General features: G+C 40.2%; 1 protein-coding gene across 3 annotated transcripts; it reads left to right on the top strand.

Annotated features, from left to right (window-relative positions):
- The first annotated feature begins 5 nt into the window (after nt 1-5).
- Nucleotides 6-11,566, top strand: cbll1 (Cbl proto-oncogene-like 1, E3 ubiquitin protein ligase). 3 transcript variants are annotated; one of them, XM_015352350.2, is made up of 6 exons: nt 6-94; nt 4,538-4,705; nt 6,028-6,128; nt 6,304-6,387; nt 6,664-6,737; nt 8,551-11,566. In XM_015352350.2, exons 2-6 carry the CDS (start codon nt 4,666-4,668, stop codon nt 9,629-9,631), a joined length of 1,380 nt encoding a protein of 459 aa, XP_015207836.1. In that variant the 5' UTR covers nt 6-94; nt 4,538-4,665; the 3' UTR covers nt 9,632-11,566. The 3 variants fall into 3 exon arrangements, with proteins under 3 accessions (XP_015207836.1, XP_015207834.1, XP_015207835.1); XM_015352348.2 differs by lacking the exon at nt 6-94 and adding an exon at nt 2,633-2,763; XM_015352349.2 differs by lacking the exon at nt 6-94 and adding an exon at nt 2,779-2,864.
- The last annotated feature ends 614 nt before the right edge of the window (nt 11,567-12,180 follow it).

Raw genomic sequence — 12,180 nt, 5'->3', positions numbered from 1 at the left:
TTCTCACTTACATGGCTCCTTCGAATTGGATGCTTTCGTTCTCGTAAGCGACGACACAACTAGAACATGCGGGTCCATGACGTTGAGGATTAAAGTGAGTTACAATAGGCTATATGTTAATATATTGTACTGTTAATCGAAACCGTGTCTGTCATTTTTTTTGTTGGATTCTTATTTAAATATTTAAAAAAATATATTTGATAAGTTGAATGTACGATACACATCTACATTTGGGAAAACAGAAGTTGGAAATAATTCAAGTACGGTGGGGTTGCAACATTCGGTGCTAAACACAGCCTGCAATCCTGAATAAAGTACAGTACTGTTTTCAGGTGGGAAGCAACACCTTTTGCGGGTAGCTATTGAAATATTACCCACAAGATGGCAGTATAGAACACTCTATTTTTTTGTCTTTTTTTTCTAGTCTGTTTTCAGGGGAGCTACTATCCAGGGAGCTATCCAGTGGAAATTCCGGTTGCATTCAGTTGAAATGTATAATAGATTTCTAACGGTCTGAACTAGTATTTATTGATTTGAGCTGGTTTAAACTGCTCAACAGTTAGCTTCTAACCTGTAATTTACCAGTCGTGTAAAATTGACGCTATTTTAACTCAGTAGAGACTGGTTCCCCGTTGACGCTTTGAACTGAAGTGGACAAGTACTGAATAACCGGATCTCTTACTGTATGTGACTTTATGCGAGTTTTGCTCATGACAGGGTAGGTTTTAAACCTTGTTTCAATGCAGTCTTTACTGAATTGAGCTGAATTACAAGGCCCTACAAAAGCACTCACCCCCTTTCAATGATGTCTCATTTTGTTAAATTACAAATGATGTGTACACATTTTTTCAAGTATTTTAATCAAAACTCGAAGGCTGAAACTGAACACGTTTGTAGGTATAAGAAGTTAAATGTCAGCAACAGCTGCAAAATAAAATGAAAAACTAAAATATGTTGGTTGAAAAAGTATTCACCCCCTAAACTATAGCCGCCAGAATTCCCTTCACTTGCATACTCTACTTTCTCTGCCCTGTGGGTGTGGGTCCAGGGATCGTAAGACCACAGTAAAAGTACAGCAATTGTTAACCCAAATTGAAACAAAAACCCTTAAAAAAATCGCTGATACATATAAACAGGGTTTTTTTTTAGATTAGAACTTTTTATTAAGTTTTTCAATTGTTCAAAAGCTTTATCATGTTGATCTGTGGTTATTTTCCTGAAAAGCCGCTATATGCTTACAATATATTCCGAGAAACTTCAAGAAACGAGTAGCTCAATAAGCAACATCAAGAAAACCAAATGGGCAGATAGCCTATGCACATTGTTATTATTCCTCATACTCTCACGCGTCTTAAACCTTCATCTATTATTTTATAAATATCTATAAAATGTATCTATTATTTTATATAACATCTATCATTTTATAAACATTTTTTAGAAAAGGACTAGGAAATTTCCCCTATTTGGAATACGATGTTGTATAATTTTACTATTTTTTTGGAACAAGTCACATTGCATAAACTTTTGGCAATAAATTATCTGAGATAGCCGTTAAGAAATATTCTGAAATATTTAGCAAATGTATTTGTTTACATATCACAGATATCTTACTGTGTATAAAATGTTTTATGTGCAGAGTAGTTTTTAAAAGGTATTTATGTTTTTTAAATTGTATTTGTGTTTTGTAACGTGTGTGGGTGTTAACTACGGAAAAATATTTGCTTTCACTGAATTTATTGGCAAGTTTTTACAATTTGTCATGAAGAGAAGGCTTAATTTACATATCAGAATATTCAGCTGTTACTGCGTTGAAAGATGCAGATAATTTTGTTGAACAATTTATGTGTATGAATTAATAGTGTGAGAGTCAAATCGTTTGTTCATAATTAATGGAATACAATTACGTATCAACACAATTCGGATGCACTTTTTCAAATCAGAAAAACAACGCTTAATCGGGTGTACAGTATGTCGGTTGTGGGCTACCGTAATGCTTTTTTTAATCTTCAAGATTCCTTTTTATTGATGCGTCGTATTTACTGTATATACGGATGTATATCTTATTAATTTCGTTTTAAGGGAAATATTAAAACAACTGACGGGGTATTATATGTTGGAAGCATGTCGTTGTACAAACTGTTCAACTGTTCAAACTGCGTTTTGTGTTGGATTACTTTCAGAACCATACCTTTTGGAAGGTATTATAAACTACGATTACAATATTTGTGATGAACTTGTCACAACTCTGCTTTCCACCTCCACTCAAAGTGGGAGAGTAATTACCAAGACGGCCGATAGGGTTTCTTAGCAGGTCGTGGGGATAGCAACTCGCACATTTCCAGTTCCTGTTCGCGTATAGATATCCCATTATAGAATAGCTTTAACCACGTTATAGTACTTGTATAGATTCCACATCACGCCCATCTACCCATTTCCTTTTGCCTTCGGATTAACTACTCCACTCTATGATAATGAAGACGACATTTTGCTACGTTCATAAATCTTACACCCCCCCCCCTATTTTCAACGTTAACAACCACAGTTGATACATAGACTAACAGCAATCCAGATGATTTTCTCTGCAATTATTACAACGTTGAGTACGTTTTTCTTAAAGGTTTAACAGACACCACCTCCCTACGTCGGACCGACTTAGTTTGTAAGACGCATGACGCCTTGCGCGCTCTTCCGTTGAAAGCCCCGCCCCTGAATCCCCTCACTTCCGCTCCCACCGTGCAGCGCTCCGAATCATGGACCAGAATGGTAAGGAGGGAATTCCTTTCTGTATGCAATTTAGCCGTATTCTGTCCTCTCTTAAATCAAATTGGATGCACAGACATTCACTGGGTTTACGCAGGACCAGGGTACGTTTCTGAGCCAGTTGCCTGACTGTGAAGTTGGAGAAGCCTCAATGCGGAGCCTTGCGGCCTTCTGCAGTTTTCTCGCAGCATCCATTGAATAAGAGAGGAAGGGGCTGTTTTGCTGAAGAAGTGTGCGCTACGGTGTGATTTGTTTTCTCCCCCCTTCATGATCTGTTAAAAAATAGAGATTTTCACACGGTGTTCGTGAACCTGAAACAGTGGTTCATTTACACTGGATGAAAGGGGTTACAAGTTTTGCAGAACAGGTAGCGGAGTTCTGCCCCGGTTGTCACCTGTTGTCTTCGGTAGTTTTTTTTCCCGTTTTCCCCACAGACTTAAAACGAGTACGTTTCAGAAAAGATTATACAAATGTTTGATTTCGGACTTTGCTGAAAAGGATATAAAGATCCGTAAGTCAGTCTTAGGTTTGTGTTGTTTTCCACATCGTCAAGAAGTTCATCGTCCATAGTCCCGTTTGTTTTGCAAGGATTTGGGAATCGGAGTGTCGATGAAAGACTGCACTCATGTGAAAATTTCACCTGTTCTTTTTGCCGTTAATTTGGCTTTAAGAAATAGTTCATAACAATCTTCGGGTGAACTTAGAATTCTCTGGTATTTGATGACCGGATTTCCCGTTTTAGTAATAATTTTCCCTTGTTTTGAAGATCATAATCTTTTCTGAAAGACGAAACTTTTTATCAGGTGATGTATGACATAAGCTTAATTTCACAGTATAAGACGTGAAGTACAGTTACATATGATTACAGTCTTTTAAATAATTCATTAGTATTTGTATAGTGTGCTTGTTCTAGGAACTATTTTTGACATTTTAAAGTACATTCAGCTGATACTGGTGGCACATTGTAGCATCTTCAGCGCTTGAGCCCTGGGCGCTACCCGTGTCGAGTTTGTATTATCTTGTTTTGGTGTTTCCTCGAAAGACGTGTTGGTGGGTTGATTGGCTTTTGTGAATTGTCCTTGGTGGGTATGTGCGTGCGTGCTCGTGTCTGTATGGATCTCCGTCCTGTCCAGCGTGTATCCTGCCTTGCAACCAATGCATCCCAAGATAGTCTTTCGGCCACGATGATCCTGTATTGGATAAGCGATTATTGAAAGTGATGTGGTGTAGCCGATGTGGAATTGAAAGAGATTCCTCAGATTAGGGTACCAAGTTTTCAGCATCATTCAAACGTGGAGTTGAGCTGTGTATGCCTACTCATTACGTTTTGTGAGCATAGCTGAGAACACCCTTTTTATTTTGAAGGACATTGTTAAATTCTCTTACCACGTACACTCTTTTAATAACTTTGTGTCACTTCGTCTTTCCCTTTCAGTAACAGTAAAGCCCGTGGCAGGCCAGAGCCTTGTGGATGGGAAGCCAGCCCATCACAGGGCTACAAATACACGCAATCATCGGATGCTTAAGGGCCGGAATTTATATATGCCACAGATTTATTGACAGCACAGAGTTCCCAGAGAAGGCTCGTGTGCCCACAGGGAGAAAGTGCAGTCTCCACACACAGGGTGCCCCCTCCTGAATTCAGACCCATGATGCTGGATCGCAGTGACTTCCATTGCAGAAATAAAAAGAAACCATATTGCCTTTGCTATCATTGCCTCTATGGACGAGTATAGAAGTCAAAACGGTAAACTTGCTGGATTCTTTTTGCTTTCAGACAATGACTTACAGGGCACGGATGGGCCAGGTAGCCTGGGGGGGCCTGACGTGCGCAGGCGGATTCCCATAAAGCTTCTCTCCAAACAAACCATCAGAAACAAGCCAGCAGTTAGGGCCCAAAGGGCCATGAACAGAATACCTTCCAAAACGCAGGCTGGCGATGATGGTAAGACTGCTCTTTTGTTTTTGTGAATTCGAAGGCTCGGTCTTGCATTCTGCTCCCTTTTTGTGGATGCTGTCAAGTATTATGTTAGGTTTTCTGTTTCGTCATAAATGTGTCGTGTATTAAAAATCATTTTATTGTGATGTTCCAATAAAACCACTCGCACAGTATTTTGTAGACGGACATTGTTTACATGGAAGAGATGCCAGTTCTGTTGTTGTTAGTGTTTCACACTGTCAGTAATGTCTGCAACGTCTGAAGTTTAGCTAGCCTCATCTGAGTTATTTTTTCAGTTTATGTGGTTAGCTAGAATGCATGAATATTCAGTAAACAGCAACATCTGTAAGTTGAAGTTTAGACATCATAATTATTGGTTAAATTGACCACAGACCAGTAACAAAGTTATTTTTAAAGTTTAACCCACATAATTAGAAAGTTTCATTTCTCCCCAATAAAAAAGGTGAAGCATAAAGAAATAATACTAATATGAAGTTTGTCAGTTTCAGATTTCAGTCTCTCATATATGGTGTTTTTAAAATGTCATACTTTTAAAATATAGTGCACATGTACCTCTTTTTATGAAAATTCGCTACTGTGAAGCATGAGAAATTAGTACGTTCATTTCGAATAATGAAAGCTGATTTTAAAACTACAAAAAGCCATAGGAAGAAAAATTTAAAAAACCCTGCAAAAAGTAGAGAGGAAGGCGTCATGCGACTCATTTCATATCAAGTATATGCATTGCCTTCCGCTAGCTAGAATGGGTGAGAGCCTGTACAGAGCCTACAGAGTGGCATGAGAGACGTGATACAGTTCACGGCATCTTGCTTCATGCGTTGTTCTCTATCGTGAGTGCTCTTACGTTTCGTGTAGGAAAATCTGTGATTTATGCTTTATCATGGACCATTAAGATGTTGAGAACATATATTACATTAAGATGTTGAGAACATTTATTACACAAAAGCAAATTAAGTGGGTACTGTACAGTACTGTACTTAGATATGATTAATGATGTCTAACTAGGGAACCAGTGTTTTTATTATTAAAAACACAGTATGATTGTTGGTTATTATTGTTTCTTTTGTCATTTTTTGGTGAAAAAGTAAAAGTAGGTGTGACATTTTTGGGGTCCAGAATAAATCATAATTTTTCCTGGTTAGAAATAATGAAAATAGGTTTTTCTTTTTATAAGTTTTCCTCTATACAAAAGGGGTTTGGGGATCGAATTACGTTCATAAAAATAGGTACAGCTTTGTTTGTGGTGTGAGTTTTTTTAAAGGAGATGTCAGGTCATCAAATCTCCCATATTTTTAATGTCATTTCAGAAAGCTTTGGATACAGTGAAGAAGAAAGGTATGAATGCAAATCTGGAGACATTTTTGGAAGTCAGAGAAGATTTCCTCAACAATTGTTTTGGGACTTCAAGGTACAGTATATGATATACAGTAAATATATAAATAGTGTATGATATTGGCTATTAATTGGACAGTTGTCTAAATATGACTGCGTTTGAAGTAGTCTTTACAGTACTTGGAGTCAAAGAAAACTACTAAGTCTCTATTGTCCCTAAATCCATAATTTAATAAAGGTTCTTTCCCCAGGTTAATTTGATTGGAGAAAAAGATGACACACCTGTTCATTTCTGTGACAAATGTGGACTGCCCATAAAGATATATGGTCGAATGGTAAGGGTAAATTGAATTCCAGTTCAATCCTGTGTATCTAGACGTTCACTACTTTGAATATTTTTGACGTTTTTTTTAAATTCCAGTTCAATTCTACAGTATGTGTCAAGACGTTCCCTACTTTGAATATTTTTAAATTTAACTGAAAAAATCCTATAGTTTTCTAGAGTCTTTATTGTGTGTCCAGTTGCTTACATTTATACTCTTGATTAAAAGAGTTTTCATACTGGTTTTTCTTTGCAACTGAAAGCCCAGCCCCCCCTTTTTTTTTTACAGATTCCCTGTAAGCATGTTTTCTGTTATGAATGTGCGGTTATTCATGAGAAGAAATGTGACAAAATGTGCCCTGGGTAAGTTTCTTTTTTTTTTCTATGCAGATGTTTTAAATTCCCTGTCGAGTGTGTCGAAGATAATTTTAGTAGATGTATACATAACATTGTCTAATACTAGCTACATTTGAATAAAAGCATTCAAAACTTTGCAAATCTTTGCAAACACCTTTTAATGGTTTAGATTATTAAATTTCATTATTTTGAATTGGAAGTGGACTGAACCCATGCTTCTGGAATTCATATTTCAGAAGTTACTGAAATATGGGGAAGTGCATATAGAATTAGGAATGGGCTTTGCTTTCTTACACAAAGGATTGTGGGAATGTGAAACAAATTACGCAGCCATGTCATCGAAGTAGATAACCTGGCTTTTTTTATGTGACAGATGGAATGAGAGCCTCTGATCACTTAGCTACCAGCAACAAAACAGCTCAATGATCTGAATGTGTAAACTTCATCTTCTTGAAAACGTGCTAATCTTGAAATTAAATCAATTGAGGTTGAGGTCTACTTTAGCTCAGCCAGCTGGTTCCCTGTGGAATGACGCTGTCGGACCGGGTTCAATCCCAAGTGGTGTGCTGTGTAGTTCAGTTTAAAGTTTGGGGCAGTGCCTTGGCTCTGTGGCTAAGGATCTGCGCCTGGGACTGGAAGGTGGCCGGTTCATATCCTGCGGCTGGCAGAGGAATCCTACTCTGTTGGGCCCCTGAGCAAGGCCCTTAACCCCAGCTGCTCCAGGGGTGCCGTGTAAATGGCTGACCTTGCGCTCTGACCCAAGCTTCTCTGTGTGTGTCATGTAGAGTAAGTCAGGGTATGCGAAAAGACAAATTCCTAATACATGAAATTGTATATGGCCAATAAAGTGATCTGATCTTATCTCTCTCTCTCTCATCTTATCTTAAATCATTATCAGTGGGAGCTAAACAGTACCTCATGTGGAAAGAAGCAACCGTCATCTGTTTTTTTATCCACTCTATCCACTTACAAAGTAACAAATAGATGCTAAAATTGAAAAAAAAATTAAGGAGCAAACATTGTATTGTGATGGGTAGTACGATTTCTGCAGAGGCTATGTTGCGCAGTGTTCTCATGTATTTTCTCAGAGTAGTTAATATTGCAGTTTTTTCAGTGCAGACCCAGGAAATGAAATGTGCTGTCTGCCTGTCATCACCAGTATGTGATGGCAGTAGTTAATTTCTTTTAAATTGTTTTTTACTTGCATAGTTCAGATTTCCTACCTGTTGAAATTAGAAGTGTGGATCACTGTATTTTTCTTATTAAAATTCTGTATTAGCATGATAATCTGAATCTCTTCATTTGCTTCGTGCTATTCAGAAATTGTTGTATTCAGTGGCTTTTGTGCCATATTTTTGTTGCCTTTTTAAATATATAAAGCTAATGATGGGTAAAAATGTTTTAACGTCACTTAAAAAAAACTGTAGTGTTTTGAATGGAAAAGGTAAGGATGGTGCTTGGGGATATTATAATCAACCGGGTAGGCAGTGTTGCCATAGGATATAATAACTCCTGATGCTTTTTTATGTTCCTCTTATATGAGAATTTGAATGTCAAAATATTCCGTTTTCATTTTTAAATTAAAGTTTGCAATTGCTTATTGAATACAGTGGAGAAAGTAACAGACTCGCTGTAGTTTTTGAGTAGGTTTATGCTGTTCTAGAGTATAGTTTCCCTTTTAAGTGCGTGCTTTGGCATGCATTGAATGCAGCACCCCCATTCTTTACTCATTGAGGTAGCTTTACATGTACCTGTGTGATGAGAGTGAGCTCATTTCCCACGCTGAGCCTGAAGCTGAGCTGAGATTCTTTCTTCACAGCTGCAATGACCCCGTCCAGCGCATCGAGCAGTGTCTGAGGGGCTCTCTCTTCATGTGCAGCATAGTGCAGGGCTGCAAGCGGACGTACCTGTCTCAGAGGGACCTGCAGGCCCACATCAACCACCGCCACATGAGGGCGGGCAAGCCGGTGGCGGGCCGGCCTCAAGGAGACAGCCTTCACCTGCCGCCCCTGGCCGGGCCTCCCCCCTCGGAGCTGCCCGAGCGCTTCCTGCTGCCGCCGGACAAGCACCACCTCCCGCACCTCCCCAAGCCCCACGTCCTGATCCCGCCGCCGCCCCTGCAGCACGTGAGCCATGAGCACTACAGCCAGCCTCACGAGGACCTGCGGGCGGCCCCGCCCCCTCCCTCCTCCTCGGACTTGGCCGCGCTGGGCCCCCCCCGCTCCGTGGCCCAGGAGACCTTCCGCATCTCCACCGTCACCACCCGCAAGCACAGCAACCTGATCACCGTGCCCATCCAGGATGACGCGGCCACCTCGGGGGGCGGCCCCAACCGCGAGCCCCCCCCTCCGGGCCCCGCGCCCCCCCCGCACCACCACCCCAACGAGTATAGCGCCCAGCCCGTAGTCTCTCACCCTCACCACATGATGGCGCCGCAGCAGCACTACGGGCCGCCGCCCCCTCCCCCTCCGCCCATCAGCCACCCCATGCAGCACCCACCCCAGGCCTCGGGGACTCCGCACATGGTCTACAACCAAGCGCCGCCTCCCCCCATGTCGTCTGCCCCTCCGCCCATCACCCCTCCCCCAGGACACATCATTAACCAGATGCCCCCCTACATGAACCACCCTCCTCCGGGTCCTCCTCCCCCCCCTCAGCACGGTGGCCCTCCTGTCAGTGGGCCCCCGCCCCACCATTACAACCCCGGCTCCCTGCAGCAGTTCTCCGAAGACCAAGGAACTCTTAGCCCTCCTTTCACCCAGCCGGGGGGGATGAGTCCAGGTATGTGGCCAGCACCCAGGGGACCTCCTCCACCCAGGATGCAGGGCCCCCCACCTCAGGGTCAAATACCTGGACCCCTCCACCCAGATCAGTCGCGATATCGGCCATACTACCAGTAGGACCCGGGCGATGAGTTCCTAGGATAACTGTATGTGTGGCTGTATCGTCCCCGCCCCCCCCCTCCCCGATAATGCCGAGTTCATTGAACAGCGTTCAAGAATTTTTTTTTAAGGATTGTTTTTTTTAGGGGTTTGCCTTTTAATTTCATCATCTGTAAGAAATCATGGGCATAATAAACACTTATGTGTAACCCTAATGGAAAAAGATCAAATTAAAACATTGTTTTAGTAAAGACTTCCCAGTACAGAAGTTTAGCTAGGGTTCAACATTGATATTACTCCTAGATAAACTGTATATATGTGTACAAATGAAAAGATTTTGTAACATTTGATGTTATTTGATTCTATTACATGTTTTTGGGATTTAAGTACATCTGGGACTGTTACCAAGCATCAGTTTAAGTTCATTGCGCACTGAGTTTTCGATTCATGTAACTTTTGTAACAAGGGCGTCGTTTCACATTTTCATTATGACATGTGATGACATTAGCCAAAAGACGTTTTGGATCACTCAAATAAGATCTAGAGTAATTGTAAATGGAAATGAATCTGAAAACGCATTTTAAATTTCATTACCTATGATGGGTGTGTTGGGGACAGGTTTTGTTTGATGGCAGGCTAGATGGTACATTTTAATTAGAGTGGTAATTATTCTTAGTTATTTTTGCTGTTGTTTGTTATTTAACAGTTTTAACCCAAATAATTGCATTACCTTTTTAATTTCCCATTGTAATACAAATGGTATCGTGGAGAACAGCAGTATGCACTAGAGGGCACTAGCATCACCAGGCTAAATGTACTGCATTAGATGGCATGTAGTGTATTCTTGTGGCATACAATTGCTAGCACACATGCTAACAAGAGTGCACTCTGGTGTGTACTGTGTGTGTCACAGTTCGCCATGATTCCATGTGTGTGTGTGTACCTGATTTCACTGCTCCTTGGTGCACAGTTGTCATTATACAGTTGTTTGAATAAGCCAGCTAACTTTGTAAATGCCTTGTAAATTACACCGGATGCGAATGAATTTGTAATCTTATTGATTATATTAAAGAGGTTCATCTAGAATCTGGCCCGGAGGCAGTTTATGGAAATTAAGTAGTTTCAAGATGTGGTGTAAGAGGCAGTGCTGTATGCAGAAATGTACATGTGTGGAACAGACCTGATTGATTTTGATTGAATGCAGTAATCCAAATGACCACTTGAAGTTCTTCAATCAGTAACTCCAGCAAGCTGGACTGGCCCAATGGACTCTTCTTGGTTTTTAGCTCCCTTGTGTAAATATGAATCTCTTCAGGTAACATACAGAGCAAGTGCAGTACTAAAGAAATACAAGCACTGCCAAGTTCTGTTTTAAAAACTTGGAAGATCAAATGCCAAATCCTTGAACTTGCGTGCATTATGGGAAGTTGGGGAAAATATTAATTAAGGAATGAATAAAATATGGTGTACAATGGATTCTTTGCAGTGACATAAATGGTAACAGCTTGCTAATTTGCAGAGTTAAAAAGCAGAGCGGTGCAGTAGGTTTTTAGATGACAACAGTGCTGTGATTTGTCAAGAAAAAGTGTTTGAATTTATTCTGACCAAAAATAAATATATTTTTGTTTTTTAGGCATTTATAACTCCTAGCTGCACCATTTCTTTGTCATATTAGACATTTTTAAACGGCTAATGGCAAAGCTATAGAGTGATTGTTATTAGCAGACATTTTTTTCCCCCCAAAGTGAAAGAAATCCTTATTAAAAGTTTTGTGATTTTTATGTTCTTGTGGGAAAGTCAGAGTTCTGGCAGTGTTGGCAAGACTTTAACGAGGAGTTCACTTTGAACAAGGGCAGCGAGAGTGTAATGCTTTTGCAGATGTGGGACGCCAACATAAGCAGTTCTGCTGCGCAAGGCCAACTAGAAACATTAAAAGCTAAATGTTGCTAAATATGTTCTGTGTTGAATTACTTTGACACCGTTTTTGTTTCTGTGTCGTTGACTTTTCACTCAATCCTCCGTTCACATTGCCTCTTCACTTGTACCCAGTCAGCTGTCTCACTGGTGACGTGATTTAGTGTGTTAAGTAGCAAAGACACCGAGCTGTATCTGTCTTGAATGATCAATCCAAATGATCCCAAAAACATTCAATATCCAAAGTCTTTATGCTTTTTTCTTAAGAGCATTTTTCAGTAGTGACATGAAGTATTCATGAGTTGTCTAATATATACTTCTATGTACAAAGTAAATACTGCCCTACCTTAGATAGATGTTATTTGATTTAACATTTTTATTTCGTTGCGTATCATTCATGTGTGAACAGAGCCATAAATGGTTACACGGGTCAAATATTTGTGCTTGAAATATTATGAAATGTTTTCATGAAAAAAGGTTAAGTAATAAACCTTCACGTATGTGAAGCACTGCATTCACACTGATAACTATGGGGGAAATTGCTTTAAGATTTCTTAATTAAATGAGGAAGACAGAACGGTTTATTGGAGTATTTAATAGAGGTATGTTCAAGAGGGATGACTGCGACTGATAATGTCTTCCTCATCACTTCT

This window comes from Lepisosteus oculatus, chromosome 7 (assembly GCF_040954835.1).
Source record: "Lepisosteus oculatus isolate fLepOcu1 chromosome 7, fLepOcu1.hap2, whole genome shotgun sequence".
Taxonomy (NCBI): Eukaryota; Metazoa; Chordata; class Actinopteri; order Semionotiformes; family Lepisosteidae; genus Lepisosteus; species Lepisosteus oculatus.
This window is presented reverse-complemented; position numbering and strand designations above follow the sequence as displayed.

Coding starts and splice junctions, on each gene's coding strand:
- cbll1 (XM_015352348.2), top strand. Junction 4,706..6,027: donor AACGCAGGCTGGCGATGATG/GTAAGACTGCTC, acceptor ATGTCATTTCAG/AAAGCTTTGGATACAGTGAA. Junction 6,388..6,663: donor TAAAGATATATGGTCGAATG/GTAAGGGTAAAT, acceptor TTTTTTTTACAG/ATTCCCTGTAAGCATGTTTT.